This window comes from Falco naumanni, chromosome 5 (assembly GCF_017639655.2).
Source record: "Falco naumanni isolate bFalNau1 chromosome 5, bFalNau1.pat, whole genome shotgun sequence".
Lineage (NCBI taxonomy): Eukaryota > Metazoa > Chordata > Aves > Falconiformes > Falconidae > Falco > Falco naumanni.
The window spans coordinates 70,906,085-70,922,703 of NC_054058.1; the positions used below are offsets into that span (position 1 = coordinate 70,906,085).

General features: G+C 46.7%; 1 protein-coding gene across 1 annotated transcript in view; it reads left to right on the forward strand.

Annotated features, from left to right (window-relative positions):
- Nucleotides 1-9,552: 9,552 nt before the first annotated feature.
- Nucleotides 9,553-16,619, forward strand: part of LOC121089370 (collagen alpha-1(VII) chain-like) — a 104,020-nt gene continuing 96,953 nt past the window's right edge. Inside the window, exons 1-5 of the mRNA XM_040596572.1 lie at nucleotides 9,553-9,622; nucleotides 12,993-13,173; nucleotides 13,628-13,787; nucleotides 15,285-15,378; nucleotides 16,443-16,616. Coding sequence (XP_040452506.1) covers nucleotides 9,553-9,622; nucleotides 12,993-13,173; nucleotides 13,628-13,787; nucleotides 15,285-15,378; nucleotides 16,443-16,616 — 679 coding nt within the window. The remainder of the gene's footprint in view (nucleotides 9,623-12,992; nucleotides 13,174-13,627; nucleotides 13,788-15,284; nucleotides 15,379-16,442; nucleotides 16,617-16,619) is intronic.

Sequence of the window (16,619 nt, forward strand, 5' to 3'; positions counted from 1 at the left end):
GCAGTGATCTCCAGCAAAACTCTCCTTCAGTTATCTACCCCAAAACTTCACTCTGCTCTTAGCATTTCTTGCAAGAAGGAGAGATTAGGGGTGGGCAGCAAACCCTCCTTTGCTGTTTGCAACAGTTACACAAGCAAAAACATCAGTCCCCCCAAACTGGGTCTCTTGGAGAGGAAGAGACTGGCTAGAGATGATCTTCACAACCACTGTCTGACCATAACTTTTGTCTTGGAAAGGTTTCTAAGTTTAGCTAAGAAGGTATTTTTACTATTGTTAATGTGAAAACCTGGTGTGTGGGGCGTCACCATGGTGTGGAGGAAAGGAGAGGAGGGTCTAGCTTTCATTTCCAGGATTCATAAGGTATTTTTCTGCTTTTCTCCTTGGTGCTTCTAAGCTGAAATGCTCCATCCAATACTCCCAGATGCTGCTTGCATGATTTCTGCAGAAGGTGAAAGATGGAAAAAACAGCCCCAGCTGCAAGTGGTCCCATACCAGGGAAGAGGTGTCACCTGCCAGTTATCTCCAGTACTTGTTACCTTTTCATCAGCCTTGCTGCCCTCTCCCCAGTGAGGAATGGCCAGAAACCAAGGAGGTCTTTCTTCCATTAAGTTTTGCCCTTAACTAGCTGTTTGCATCACATTTGAGCAAACCTTAACCTGTGCTTTGCTCCATGTTTTGTGACCCTGATGTGAACAACTGCAGGAGCTGTGGAGGTGGATATTGAAGCTGTGGTGGAGCCTGATGAGTGAGGAAAGGATAGGGCAGAAACCTCCCCATGCCATGTCTCCCATCCCAGAGGAGAGTCATAGCCAACCCTTGCCATGCTCTCAGGAGACCTATTGAGATGTTAATCCAGCTGCTTTTATACGTGACCCCCCATCTTCCCACCACATTTCCTGTGGAAACAACAGCTTTGGGGTCTAAACCTCGAGTTGGTGGGACTGGGAGGCCAGCAGCCCTTGTGGGTCACTGCCTTTGAACAAACCAGGCATGTTCAGCTGGGTGCTGAAGCGGAAAATAAGCTTCCTCCAGCTCTCACTTCATCTTCTTTTATTGAGCAGCCTCACAAGATTTACCATCATCTCTGTTAAACATTACTATGCCGTGCAACCCCTTTAAATCAGGAAAACAATGGTATTTATTTAAAAAAAAAAAAGAGACAAAACACTTTCTTAAAGCTCACTCTTCCTCCAAGAGAGGGAGGGGAGCCATTTACCCATTCTGCAAGGAGCAGCAGTTTCTTGTGATTGCTGATGCTGCTGTTGTTTAAACAGGCTCTGCACTGCAGCATGTGGGTAAGAATGCTCCTTGGAAAAGGCATCCTTGCATTTCATGAAAGTATTATCTGGAGCCAAGAGAGAGTGCCACCAGGAGGGCAAGGTGAATCGAATCGATGCATCTTCAGAAGCAGGGGAGAGCTGCAACTTTGAGGACATGGTGTTTGCTGGACCTCCAAGGAGGTCTGTTGGCCACTAGAGCTGCCACCCCTTGCCTGCAACACTGTCACTACACTACCACCAATGGCTTCTGCTGTGTGGGTGCCTACATCAGGGAGACACTAACTCATGCTCCTCTAGCTTCCTCCTGGCTCTTCTGGCTTCTATCTGGGATGTTCATTTGGGCACACCTTGACTCAAGATGGTGCTGGATCAGAATTCAAGCTTTGGTCTAAAAAGCAGATGCAGCCACTTGGAGCATCAGGTTGTCAGGTGGATAAAACCTCATTTAGCCCTTCCTGGACAGAGCTCCAACCAGAATCCTAGGGGGATTTCTGGTCATCTCTGCCGTGCAGGGACCATTGTACTTTTTTTCCCCCAAATCTGCATGATGGCCGAATGCCAGGGACCCAGCATGGCTCTTTGGGAGCTCAGCTGCCTTCTCTTCTTCTGTCCAACCTGCTAGCCCTGGGCAAGCCAGTAGTGGACAGAACTGGGCTGTGCGTTGCCCAGATGTTATGGCAATAGGGGATATGGGGAGGGAAACTATGTGGGCTATGCAAAATGCTCTCCTTAGTGCAATGAGGATGCCTGTGTCCCTCTCATAGCTGAAATGAAGTAGGTTCTTGGACCCAATCTGCATCACCGTCTCATTCCAAGAGAGCTGGTGAAGGTGTAGATACAAACATGTCCTGGAGATGAAGCTTAAATTACCCAAAGTGGTATCTACATAGGGTCTGGAAAGCCAGCTCTGAGACTGGAGGAGAGTGAGCTTCTGGAGGATCCATCTGTCCTAGTCCCTTCTCTCAGCATCAGAGCGAGAGCTGAGCTGCAATACAGTGCTACGTGGTGCTAGTGCGGTTGTGTGCCAGTGAGGGACCTCCTGGATCTGAACCCAAGCTTGCTGCTCTTTCCTTTCCTGAGAGTTCCATGCAGCACAGCCTGGGCAAGGATGTGAGTGGTTCTGGGGGGCAGAGGTGCCTTGGGTAGGGAACATCTATTGCTGCAGGGCTTGCAGGTTGCTTTTGGGGGCAAAAAAAATCAGATCACTTCATGGCAGCCTCTTCTAACATCAAACCGTCTAGTAGAGATCTTGGGAACCAGTGCCACCCAGCAATGCGCCCTGCCCTGACTCCTTGGAGAACCCAGTGCTGGAGTCAAGGCACATGTAGCATCTGGTACCCAAGATCTTGGAGCAGGAGTTGCAAGGTGTGGAGAAGAAATTTGAGATGGGAATTAATTGGGTAAGTGTCATGTTGAGACAGATGAGCCAAAGGCCCACTGATTTTTCAGCTATCTATTCATGTAAGAGGTGCATGAGATGGTTGCTTTCATGGTGTTGTAAAATTGCTTATGAGTGCTGGGCTGACTCAATGATGGGGACGCAGACCCCAAAGCATCAGTGGGTGGGCACGAAAGACAAAATACAGTCATGCACCATCTAGGAGCTACCAAAATCTCTGCTGACCACAGGACTGCTGATTGGAGCACTGTCTTGTTTTGATATTAGTTATTGATATTTTTAATAATTTAGGAAATCCCATTTTTCCTTTTCCAGTCATGTGGCCAAAACTTCACTGTCACTGTAGTGAAAGAGATCTTCCACAAATGGAAAATCCTATATGAAAATGCCCCCAAAAGGGGTGTGAATACCCACGAGAGGGGAACAGCATGAAATCGGACATGGCCATTCCCAGCTCACAGCAGCTGAAGGACCTGAACATGTTCAGCCAGAGTTAGTGCTCCTGATCCACGTAATTAATTCTGAACTGTTTGGACTGTGTTATAATCCTTGTTTAGTCTGAGAGAAGGTGTCCACTGGGCTTTCAAAGAGACTGAGGACAAACCCAGCCCCTTGGACTTGATTTAAGCTTTGATTTTGGGTATCATTTTGTACCTCTGCCTGCAAAGGGAGCATCTCCTCCCTGTGGGTCAGCCCCTCTGGCTGCTTCTGGACAGTCCCGTGCAATTCAGAAATATGCCTCCAGCTACCGACAAGTCAATGCTCTCATATTTCTTCACAAAAACGGCTTGAATTCTGTGTTCAAGGATTTAGAGAGAAATCAATTACCATAAAAATCTATTAACTCCATTAAAAAAGAGACTAAACTTTCGACCGCCTAAGGCTTGTTTCTGTCAAGCGAGGAATAACCCATGTTTAACCAGTTTGTTCTTGCCATCCAAATCTACCATTTTCCTTGGGGTTTGATAATATCTTTCATTCCCCTGCAGAAAATGGTGCCTAATCACAGGAGAGGAGCTGCAGAAATGCCCCAGCCAGGCTCTTCTGTGTGAACATTTCAAAGCCAAAGGAGAGAACTGGCATGTCCTCAGCAGCAAATTATGAACCCGTTTGCTTGCAAAATGGACAGACCCTCTAAGCGACACCAGCTATTGCACTTTCATCCTGTCTTCTGAGCTTTTCTTACATTGGTGACAACATGCTTCTTTTGGATGAGCTGTCAGTACCGTTTTGGAGCTGACGGACGGTGGTTGTGGTCTTTGCTCTCCACCTCTGTGAGCTGTCAGGGTTTACTCCATTCTTTGCCTCTTTGCTGGTGTCTTAAGCCTCAAGCCCTTCTTTTTATTTTTGATCTTGCTACCAGAACTCAATGATTTGAATCTGTCCTTTGCTTTAGTCGGTGCAGTCTGTGCCTTGTTTTCCCCCATCTGAACATCATGCAAAATTACATGTAGAGGTGCTGGGATCTTGGTGATCATATTGGTGTTCATATTGGTACCACTAATAACTGAACCATCTCCACACCTTTCTCCTGCTGGTTTCTCTGGTGGTTCCACATCCTGAAGTCCCCATTAATTCTCTATTCAGACTTATCTTTATATTTCAAATTACGCATCTCAGTGTGATCTCTTTGTGGGGCTGTTGGGATCTCTCTTTATAGGCTTTATCATAGAATCATAGAATGGTTTCGGTTGGAAGGGACCTTTCAAGGCCATCTAATCCAACTCCCCTGCAATAAGCAGGGACAACTTCAACTAGATCAGGTTGCTCACATCCCTGTCCAACCTGGCTTTGAATGTTTCTAGGGATGGGACATCTACCGCCTCTCTGGGCAACCTGTGCCAGTGTCTGACCACCCTCATTATAAAGAATTTCTTATATCCAGTCATATAATTAGTTTGATTTCATGGTGTGCCTGGCAGTGCTCCATGAACAGGAGTCTTGGGGTGCTGAGCTGTGTGCAGTGATGCAGGTGAGATATAGCTGAAGACTTGGCTTCAGCTGGAGCATTCATAAGGAGGTGTCCCTGTGCATTCTCTGCTGAATAAGACTGCAGGCTGAGCACAACCTTGTATGTCAGAGGGAGCTGCAAATAGGAGAACTTCCCTCTGTCCATCTGGCTGTTTTCAGGAGACTTGTATGAAAATATTTGAGACCTGCTTCCCTCTGTCAGATTTGGCTGACGTTGTCAAGATTTTGCTAGGTTGGGAGGCAGAGGTTCTGTCTGTCTGTGTGATACATGCCACAGCACAGTGGTGGGCTTTGGGACATGGATCTGTGCAGATCCCCTGGGAAGGTTATGCATGGCCAGGTGCGGCTCTGTTATGTAGGTTTTGTGTCTGTATGTGACAGGGATAAAAGTTTGGTGGATGAAGTTAGCAGCACCTGTCATGAGTGATCCTGGGGCAGGAGATGTGTGACATCCAGCTGGAGCCACAGGCAAATGGGAGGCAGGCACCAGCCAGATGAGACTGCAAACCGACCGTGTCTCATCCCTTATAGACAGACCTTGCTGACAGGGTTATTTGTTTATCCCAACATTTGTTTGGGGGGTGGGGGAAGGAAGAAGAGTTTATTGCAAACATATACACAGGAAGAATAAATGGAGGGGAACAGCCCAGCCTCTGGCACTACTGCACATATGTAAGACCTGCTTTTTTTCCTCTCTTACCCTCTTGCGTCTTGCCAGGCTTCCTACAACTCTGGCATCTGATCCAGGTGAGGTAAAGGGAGAACCTGGTCCATCAACTTTATGGAGTTTGGAGGCAATTTGTTCAAGGAACTGTAAAACCTGGTGAAGTTGCCCATATAAATTATTTACTTACAGGGACAGTAAAAGATCAAGGAAATTGCTGGGATTCCTTTCAAAACCCTGAAGTTTATGAGGTTGTTGCCCTGCCCCTACCAGGTTTCTCTGAAGATCTCCATAGCAGTTTTAGGAGGTCTTTGACAGGGGCTGGTGGCAGCCAGTGTCTGCAAAGATCAGCTAAGACCTTCTGGATTGAAGTTTGCTCTTTGTAGTGTATAAAATGAGCACTGTGGTGGCATCTACATGAACGGGTGATTCTAAGTGAACAGAGCTGCCCTGAGCTGGACAACAACAGCAGAGCAAATGGCAGTCCTCCATCAGCCTTGCTATCCTGAAAGATGGAACACTTGGAAGGGGCAAGCCCAGGTGTGATCTTGGCCTACTGGTGGGCTGTGAATGGAGAGAAGTGTTGGAGCAAGTGTCTGGAAGCTGCAGAACAGCTCTTGACCCTGATATGCATGTCCCACTCTGCCTTCCCTCACCTAGGGTTGGTATTTCATACTGAGGTGAACCCTTAAATGTAGTTTTCAGGAAGGGGAAAACCAAGAGAGAAAAGAACTCATTTTCCTTTCAAAGTCAGAGAACAACACCCCTGAATTTGGGATCATCTGTAATCTGGATGTGCTGCAGTCATCCATGAAAGACCCACACTGGCAATGCAACAGCAGGAACTGGATGGGTTTTCACCCCAAGTCAGCATTTGCAGCTCACCACTAGAAGGCAAAGCACAACTTTAATTATTTTTTTTAATGTGATAAAAGTTAGAAATATTCTAATGTTCAAAAATTGAACACAACAGTTCAACATGCATGCACATGTGCAGATATGAATTCATGTCTGCCAGGAAATTTTAGTTTGTGGCATCCAGATTATGAAACTCTTTTGAATCCTTCATCATTGCAATGTGAATTCAAGTTGTGACTCTTCTGAGCTTGAGCCTTTCCACACCTGCAGGGTCTTTGCGTTTTGTGAATGTTAACATTTACTCACTGAAGGCCTGGGGCTCACCATGCTTGTTCTTTGTGTCTGCAGAGTCTTCTAGGATTTATTCCTTATATGACTATTTCCCTATTGCTGTTAATGTGCATTTTTTATTGTATTTGTTCCACACTGAAGCATTAAACAATATCAGAACTGTGAAAAAAAATTGGAGAAATCATATGTTAAGTTTTTATCTGCAGAAATGTGCCTTGGCTTAGCTGCCCAAAGTGACTGCAGAAACTCAGACTTATTTTTGTCACTTAGGCTTTTTTTTTTCCTGTATATATGTAAACTTGGATATATGTAAACTTGGACAACAAATGCTGAAGATTCAGAGGTGCTTTTTTTCCTGTCCTTTTTCCCTTGCTGGCTCCACACCCCTTTCAGGGATGACCATGTCAGTACATACTCGGGCCCTGTTGGTCAGTACTCTGGCCAGTGGTGCAAGGAAGCCAATGGTCTGGAGCTGACCTACTGTAAGGTGACATTGGCACATGCCTTGTCATATCACATAGACATTTTGGAAGCATTCTCCTATTCTTTAAAAATAAACCACTGTTTCCTTGGAATTACCAGGAGGGAATGGAGATTTCTGTTAGCATTTAAGCTTTTTCTGAATTATTTTTTTCCAGGCTTTTGGGGCTCAGTTTCTCCCAAGGGGGTCAAGCAGCAAGGAAATTTCATCCTTGATTTAGGGCAGGAATGGGAAGGATGAGGTAAGAGAGCATAAAACATATTTGGAAAGAAAAGGCAGGAGGTATCATTTAGCTTGAGCCCAACATCAAGCCTTGTGTCTGAAAGTAGAATCACATAGAATGGTTTAGGTTGGAAGGGACCTAGTTTCAACCCCCCTGCCAGGGGCAGGGACACCTTCCACTAGACCACGAGGCTGCTCCAAGCCCCGTCCAACCTGGCCTTGGACACTTTCAGGGATGGGGCAGGCACAGCTTCTCTGGGCAACCTCATCACTCTCACCCTGAAAAAGTTTTTCCTAATATCTAACCTAAATCTCCCCTCTTTCAGCTTAAAGCCATTCCCCCTTGTCCTATCACTACAGGCCCTATTAAAAAGTCCCTCTGCAGCTTTCTTACAAGCCCCCTTAGGTACTGGAAGGCCACTCTAAGGTCTCCCCGGAGCCTTCTCTTCCCCAGGCTGAACAGCCCCAGCTCTACCAGCCTGTCTGCCTAGGAGAGGTGCTCCAACCCTCTGATCATCTTCGTGGCCTCCTGTGGAATCCCCTCCCTGGACCTGCTGACCACGCTGCTTTTGGTGCAGCCCAGGGTTTGGTTGGCTTGCTGGGCTGTGAGCACACGTTGCCAGGTCACATTGAGCTTTTCATCCGCCAGCACCCCCAAGTCCTTCCTCAGAGCTGCTCTGCATCCATTTTCCACCCAGCCTTTCTTTGTGCTTGGGATTGCCCTGACCCACTACTTACAAACCTATTCTGAAGGTAATGAGTTTAGAGTTTGTTAATTTACTGACTATCTTTTCTTAATTACATGGGATGGATCAGTGAGTGCCAAAGGCAATGGGGGCCATGAGCACTGGTGGCCTCCAGGGATGGTGTGTGTGTTAGAGAACCTCGATACCAGGCAGGACCCCACGGGGTGACATGTAGCAGTGGACATGCTGACACAGTTATGAAGCTCATAACACAACTCTTGCAAAAGAGGTGGGGGTAAAACCAAGTGATTTTGGGTCTCAGCTCTGCACTTCTGCTCCATTACTTGATATCCTAGAAGTTTGTGTACTTCTGTTAAAAAGCCTGCATTTACTTGTTTAATTTTGATTTTTGGTGGGTTTTTTTTGAGAAGGGGGGATTGTGGTTTTGCTTTGAAGCCACCTCCACAGAAACTAATGGAGTTACAAAGGAAGGACACAGCACAGGTTAAGCACCACACAGCAGAGATCTTGATTATATCCAAGTACACCCAGCAATTAGGAGAACAGGGAAGGAAAATAAGAAACAGAAAACACATTAGGGGAACTTAAGTCCTGAGGGTCTCAAAGATGGGTGTAGCTATGTGATGGGCAAGGTGACCACAGCCCTGGTGCCCCTGCAGTCTAGACACACACCAGGCTGTCCAGGCACTTGATCTTCATGTTGCTTGTTTGGGGATTCATTTAGGGGGAGTTACTCCAGGCTGTGCACAGGAACTCAGCCTTTTTTTTTTTTTTTTACAAAAGTGACCTGATTCATCATGCAATGTGATTTTGTGTTTGTGTGTTGATAGCTGGAAGGAACAGCCCTGGCAAAGAGGTGGATGAAGTCATGGAGCTTGTCTTTTCCTCATGTTTGTAATTTCCACCCTGAAAGTAGTCTGTGCCTCCCTGTGAAATCTGCTCAGCCCAAGACAAGCAGGTGAGGCTCAGAACAGGATAAGAACTTTTTATTGCCCATTAAAAAAGAATAAAAGCCCTTCTGACAACACCACTTCTGCTGCAGTTGTTGCTTCACAGAGAAAGGTCCCTGCTTCCCAGAGGGAGACTTCTGTGACAATTTTGGGGAGTTGCTAAACCACCCAGAGGCAACCAGAGCTTTCAGCTGCTGTTGTTTGCTCCATGATGGTGGGCTGGCTTTCAAAGCGTGGCAAGGGAGTTAATCCTGGATTTAGGAACCTGAAGTTTAGTCACAAAACAGGCTAATAAAGCCTTGAGTGCAGGTGATTGCTGTCTGCAGTGATCTTCTAGTGATCTTTCCTCCCTGAATAATTGAGGAAGCAGATGCTTCGCTCTTTCATCACACTACTAATATTTATATTTAGGCTTAATTGACTAATGTTGTTGCCTGAAGAAGGGTACTGCAAGGGACAGGTGCTGGGGGAGCAAACCTGGGCTCTCTCCTGTAGCCAGCATCAGAAAAGAGGTGAAGAAGTTAGTGGATTTATGGACTTTAATGCCAATTGCCTAAGACAAGATGAGCCTTTGCAGGTGGTGAAAAGCTTCCCTTGCAACTATAGCCAGGTGGGAGCATCATGCTCAGCTGACATGCATTAAAGCCTCTTTTCTCCTGCAGATCAATGCCTCTCCAGGCTGTGTGCTGACTCCAGGAACCAAGGAGTTTCTTCCCAAGGAAAAGGAAAATGTTGTATGCTCAGATCCTTGTCCTGGCAGTGGCTGTGGTGCAGTACAGAGCCGTGGCCATTCATGAAGGTATGTGACAAGTGGACTGTCATGAATGCAGCAGCTGAGGGTGATGCTGAGACACATCAGGAAGAAAAAGACCTTTTGCAAGCAGGTTTTTGTTAATGTCATGGATATACACAGAGATGCTGTCACGGTGGAGTTGTAGTGATGGTGCCATTACCTTCTGCACAGGGTCCTTCTAGGTTGGGGTTATCTCGCTACCAGAGCATCTCAGCTGGCCCCAAAAGGCAGGCAGAATCTGACTTACTGCATTAGGGTTTGTGGGGAAATTGGGGCTCTTCTGAGTGTCCTGCCTCTGATACTGTTCTGCCTCAGCTGCTCTAGAGGAAGGTGGGGAGAAAGAGAAAATTTGTCCCCTCCTGAGTCCTCTTCTATCTCCAAGGCCTGGTCCAAACCACCACACAGAGTATATGAGGGAAAAGACTTCAAGGAAGTCTTGAAACCTCTTGCTGCTGCTTAGAGAGTCAAGGTGGCGCAAGGTCTTGCCTCCTCCTGGCTCCCTGTTGCCTGTGCAAGCCCACAAAGGCCTTTTGGGGAGGAGAGGCAGAAGACAAAAGGATCCTAGAGAGGAGCCTCATGGAGTTATGGCATGTCTCTACCCTCAGGGTCCTGCAGGAGGGGAAGGCTTTTTGTGAGCATCCTACAGAGCTAATGCAGAGCTCCCAGGATGTCATGGGGTTGAGCACGAGCCAGTGGGTCCTCCCTCTGAAGTGCTCTGCAGCAAGAAGCCCCCAGGCTTTGAAGGTGTAAATTCAGTAAACTCAACAAAGAGTTAATGGAAGATTTGGCTTCAACTACAAAATTAACTTGATTAAGTTCCTGTCTGTCAATTAAGCCAATATATTCAACTATAATGCTGTTTAATTCAAAGCTAGGAAAAGTGCAGTAAATCAACGTTTACAGATGTCTCTGGCAAACCTGTGATTGATGGAACGTAATTTTGGAGGTGCATGGAAAATTTCAAATAAAATCGTATCCCCCTGTGATTAATATAGCTGTCTGTGTTGGTATTTTCTCCAGAAGGTACCAATCCAAATATGCTTAACATCACATGTTTCCAATGACAGCTTCAGGTACCTGATCCAAGCAGCAAACACACCTGGGTTCTATTGCCCAGCTGGGCCCCACTGGAAGGGTGCTGAGCTTCTGGCTCAGCATCTCACAAAGCAGGCTCCAGTTGCCCCTTTATAGAGAAAGGGCACCATCCTGCCCTTAATCCTGCGGAGCTCTTGCTTGTTGTCTTTCTCCTCGTTGTTCCCTGGATGCAAATGAGGGCAGGAGCATTGTGCAGGGTCAGCAACACTCCCAGGGACCAGGCACGGATGGAGGATGCTGTCTGGGCATTTGGGACATGGAGAGGTAGATAGCAAAGATCCCTGTGATACCAATGACATTTTAAGCATGTTTTCCAGATCAGGGCCAAAAATGCAGGTCTCCCAGGAAAAGCCGTCTGCACTGCCTTGAGTAGCTCCAAGAGGTGGGTGATTTTGGGAGGGCTGATGGATGGTCTTCTCCATCTTGCTGAACCTTTGTTGGGGTTTTCTTGTGGTAACACAGTTGTGGTTACCCTGTGAAGCTGTTGAATGATTTCTACCGGTTTTGAGGTTGGAGCCAAGGACTGGCATTGCCTTCCTTCCAAGTCCTTCTGGGGGAACAGGGACATTAAGGCCCAAGCTAGGGAAAAGAGGTAGATTCAAAATAGAAGCAGCAGCTGGGAAAAGAGCTTATGTTCATCTGCTATGAGCAGCTGAGCTGTGTCCAAGACACCCCTGACATCTTAGCTGAAAAGCATTTATGGAGGATTGAGAATTGAAGGGAGATCTCAACAAAGAGCTCTAGGAAGGAAAACTGAAATAATTGTCTCCCGTTTTTGTCAAGGGAAAGTGCTTTCTTTTCCCAGCTGGGTATGGGTTAAACCAAAAAGCCAGTCATTATTTTTCTGCAGTAAACAGAACTGTTAGGTTGTGAAGAGCTTGGTATCAGAAGGCACAAAGAAAGGTGAAGAAACCAAAAGCCTTAGGTAACAAAGAGCCTTGGGCTGCCATCCATCCACAGCCAGCACGATCCTCTGTCCTGCTGCATGGCCAAAGGGGATTAATCAGGGACACAGCGATGAAGGAAAGCACAAAACCTGTGTCTTTCCAAGCCCTTTAGACAGTCTGCTTATGGAAATAGGGAAGTCAGGGAAATTGAAGAGGTCAAGCTAAAACAGGTGCAGAAGCATGAGATGCCTGCCTAGCGCATCTCCCCAGCAAACTGGAACAAATGCTGCAGCCTGGTTGGATGCGAGCCGGGGGCTGCAAACCTGCGGTTGAAAGTCAAGTCAGTGGCTGGGTAAAGTCCAAAGCAGCAGTGACACAAAATGAAAAAATGTGAAGAGGTTGAACCCAGTGCTGGTGATCAAAAGACAAAAAAAGCCCTCTTCTAGCAGTTGGCACAGTCTGCTTTTTAGCAGCCCTACAGTAGTAAGTCAGCATCTGTCTGTAAGGGAGAGAAACATGAAAGAAAATACACATTTTGAACATGCTTTGTAGAGCCTTCATAAATTTTAATGTCTCTAAAAGTCATAAGATTTCTGTCCCTGAAATATATTTATTGGCTGTCTAAAGAAAATTAAATTCAATTGAGACCGAACACTGTAAAGGTAAATATGCCTTGATGTTCATTAAACAAATTTTCCTGTGCACCTATCCCTTCCATGCCAGCTGGCGTCAGATAGCTCTGGCTTGTACAGAAAAAACACTCAAATTCTTCATTCTTTGCACAAGATACTGTTCACGCTCAGGGCTGCTGGCAGCTTGGCCAGAGAGGAGTGTTGCAGAGCTGAATGCACGGCGCGTCCCAAGCCCTCTCTGTGCAAGTCTGGAAGACTTGGTTGTTTTAGGGCTGGCAAATCATGGGTGGCCAGGTGGCTCTGTGTCTGCATGGGTGTCTCACGCTGGCTCTGGAGACCCTGATACAAGAAGCCCAGGATGGTTAGTGGGGTGGCAGAGCTGCCACATTCCCAAATCTCAGTTGTGCAAGGCTTTGGGTGTCGGTGTCTGCCTCTGGGTGTGTGAAACCCTCAGGTATCCCCTTGCTTCCAGCATGTCCTACAGACCTGAATGGTTTGGTGGATCTGGCTTTCAGTGTTTGTGCTTCAAATGAGGAACTTCCCCTGGGTGAGAGCAAAAATTGGGAAATTAGGAGGAAATTAAAGAGAACAAAGTGGCCTGTTGCTCTGGGAAGCCCGTGATCACATATTTCACTGGGCTTAAACATGGTCTGTCTTCCTTAGCTGCAGTATTTTGGGGTTCACATGACTCAGAGGGGTTTATCTCCTTGCTGGCTCGTTGCATGGTGTGGGATGAGACTTCCTGCCCCTCTTCTCCCTCAGCATGCAGGACAGCAGAGGTGGCCGACATTTTGTTCCTCGTGGGGCAGTCACAGGGCACAGGGAGGGAGAGCTCCCGGCTGGTCAAGGACTTCATCAGCAGCATGGCCTGTTCCTTTGAGAACGTGGTGATGGGCAAAGAAGGCATCCGGTTGGCGGTGGCACTCTACGGGGAGAAAACAAGGTGGGTCAGTCCATCCTCCACCACCAGCACCCAGGATTCTATAGCCCTTCAGCTCTAGCTGGGCAACCATGTCCCCATGGTTAAAGACCTCTTGCTGCTCTGCTGAACCATTGCAAGAGCAGAGCAAGAGTTCAACCCCCAGCAATGTCACCAGAGTCTAGAAGAGCTTGGTGATGGGGAACTCTTTGGGAGTAGGGAGGATGGTATTTAAAGCTGCTACAAGGAAGTCTGCTACCCAATTTTAGATACTGTTTTACGGTAACAGGGCTCTGGAGCTCATACCCTGGCGTCCCTTGACCACTGTGAAAAGGACTCTTGCATTCATGCAAGCCTAGTGTGACCAGCTAAGTGACAATGTTATTGCTGGTTATTACCATTATCAATGCATCCTTGCTGTAACAACAGTGTTTTCTTGCTGTTTATTCACCCATGTTCCCCCATTTCTCATTCCCAGGATGAGTATTGAGCTCACGGATTATGTGAACATCAAAGAAATGCTGGTTGCAATTCAGAATCTTTCCTTCAAAGGAGGCAGCTTAAAAACAGGGTCAGCCCTGGCATTTGCAGCTCACACCATGTCTCGCCTGGACATGCTGCGAGAGGATGCAGCAAAGGTAAGTGACCTTCTGTGATGACTTCACTGGTGTCATCTTCGGTAGGGATCAGACCTGTAACTTCTTTAACTGAAGACAGGGATGAGAGGTTTTGGTTTTATTTATCCTGTCTGATTTTTGGGTTGCATTTGAGTTACCTCATTTAGGAGCTCATTCAGCTTTAGGTCACTTTATCAGTGACAGAGACAGGCACCTCCAGATTTTCAAAGAACTGACTCACTTCTTAAAAATGCTCATATTACCACATGAATTGCAGAGGGACTCAGTGCTCTAGTCTTAAATGCTTCCAGATGAGTACCCAAATTTGGGGCACTTACTGCCTAAGCTAAATGAGCAGGCTCGAGGCATGATTAAGACAAGGAAACAAGTTGTGGTGTTGATGCAGGTAGCTGTTGCTAATAGCCTGCACACACCCACTCTGGTTACAGAGAGTGGCACTAAGTTAGCATCTTACTCAAAAAGCAGACATGTTGTAGTGTCTTTACCTTTCAGACATCAGTTCTGGGTCAATGCTTTCTTCAGATCATTTAAAAAGAATTATTTTGTTCATAATTTCTAAGGGGCTCTGAGGATGCTACATTCTGGTTTGCTCTGCAGGCTGCGTGAAACAGTTCACTCTGCTCTAATGGTAGATGGTCTTGACGTTAAGAACGGGGAAGCCACATGGGGAATGGATAAACCCTATGAATCAAGTCTGAAACCATCACAGCCAGCTTTCACCTCCCATGGGCCTCCCACATTTGCAGTTTGGTTCTGCACCTTCTCCTTTGCTCTGAGATCCTGCATGCCAAATGTGGTGTATATGGTCCGTGTGATCAGTGTGGCTGATCAGTGTGGTCAATGAGACCTGTTTTGAGTTACAGAGCAGGAGGGAGAACATGATGCTACAGGTGGGATGTGTTACCCACCTCAACCACTTAAAGGTGTTGCAGCAGGGTGTGTCTCCGTTATAGCATCCCATGTGCCAGCCATACCTCCTGCTATGTGATCTGACATGGGACTGCCCAAAAAGCTCGAAAGGTCTGGGATTGCTGAGGTGGCTGTCATTCAAACCCAGGCTGTGGCTGAGAGAGTTTCTTACCGCCTGATAGCACCATCTAGGTGCCAGTGGCCAAATGTATTGTCTGGGGTTCAGCTAAGTCCTCCTTTAAGAGCTGCTCTTGGGTACTTGCAGGGGTGAATCCTCTCTGTGCTGGCATTAATCTCCTTCTGGAGCTAGAGTTCTGTCACAAACAGAGGTGAGACACAGCCAAGCAGGAGGAGACATGCAGAAAAGATGCTGTCATGAGCAGCAGCATTTATGCTTTGTTCCTTCTCAGCTCATGCTCATGAAAACTGATTTCATGTGAGTTACCCCAGAACTGTGGGTTATTGAAAGATTTATTTTCAGGTGCGCATCCCTTTAGAGAGAGTGACTTCATCCGAGGTCTGGCTTGTCAGTGTGACCTCCTCATGTTGTGCTCTTTCATTCCCTGGCTCTTATGCCAACTCTTGTAGGTAGTTGTTTTGATCACAGATGGGAAATCCAGTGACTCAGTTGAAGATGAAGCCCAGATCCTGCAGGATAAGGGCGTGACAGTGTTTGCTGTAGGTATGTATGGACACATTAATTTACATGGAGCATTGCCACCAAACACTGACTGCACACTGACATGCAGTCGATGCACTAGGGAAGATTCCTGATGCTTGACACCCCCCTCCTGTAAAAGCTGCACCCATCCCTAGGCTCAGCCACTAGCAACTACTGCAAGTACAGGAAGATCACATCTGTGCTGTGCTTAAGTGTTTTTTGTTGTTGTCAATAGCTGATTTATTCAGTGGAAATCTGTGGGTTTGCATCTGTCAAAACACTTGTGAATTCAGGAGTTCCATAAAAGGCAAAATGTTTTGATGTGACATTGTAAAAAATGAAATGTTTTTACTTTTGAAGGTTTCTCTTAATGGGGTTCAGACACTGACTTCAGCTACGTTAAAAATGTCCATCAGAATAACTCCATGGGCAAGGAAATGTTTCAGCACACCCCCACCCCAAGAGCTAAATACAGCCATTTGTTAGAAGTCAAATCCTTCACTTCAACAAATATTTCAGAGGAGAAGAAGGGGATGGTGGTGGTTCATTATAGAGAGAAACCAGGTCAATTTGGACCAATGTGACATGAAAATTAGGGGAGGGTTGGTTTCTTGGGGTCCCCCCCCTTTTTTTAATTCAACCACAGGAAAACTCTGCCGTTTTCACGCAGCCTCCCAAAGTCCCATTGTCTGCTCATCAGAAGGGCAGAAATGTCTTTGTATCCTATGGGAAGGGTGAGGCCACATCCTGTCCTGCTCCTTTTCACTCTCCACCCCAAGAAAGCTTTCCACCTCTTGGCCCATTAGCAGCCAAATACTGTGAGGCATTCTCTAAATGCCTCTAGAGAAAACCTTGACCTCTTTTCCCTGATGGAAGAGGTTTCATCTGCTTCATCACCGCCCATCCAGCTTGCAACTCCATTCCCTGTTTCATCCTTTGCCATGGGCCGCATGACTCCAAAGGTGGTATAAAACTCAAAAGGCCAGCACATTGCTCCCACTTGCTCTCGGCAGCCCTTGCCAATGCCTGGTCTGCGACATGTATGGCTTTTTATGTCCTCCTTTCCTCTTGTTTTCTTTGTCTAGGAATTAAGGATGCTGACAAGAATGAGTTGAACAAAATAGCTTCAGAACCTACTGCAGAACATGTGCTTTACATTGAAGATTTCCACCTGCTCCACAACATAACACCCAAGCTCTCTCGAAGGCTGTGTTTCACTGCCTCAGAGCCACCACAGCCCATCAAGCAGACCGTGCAAGGTG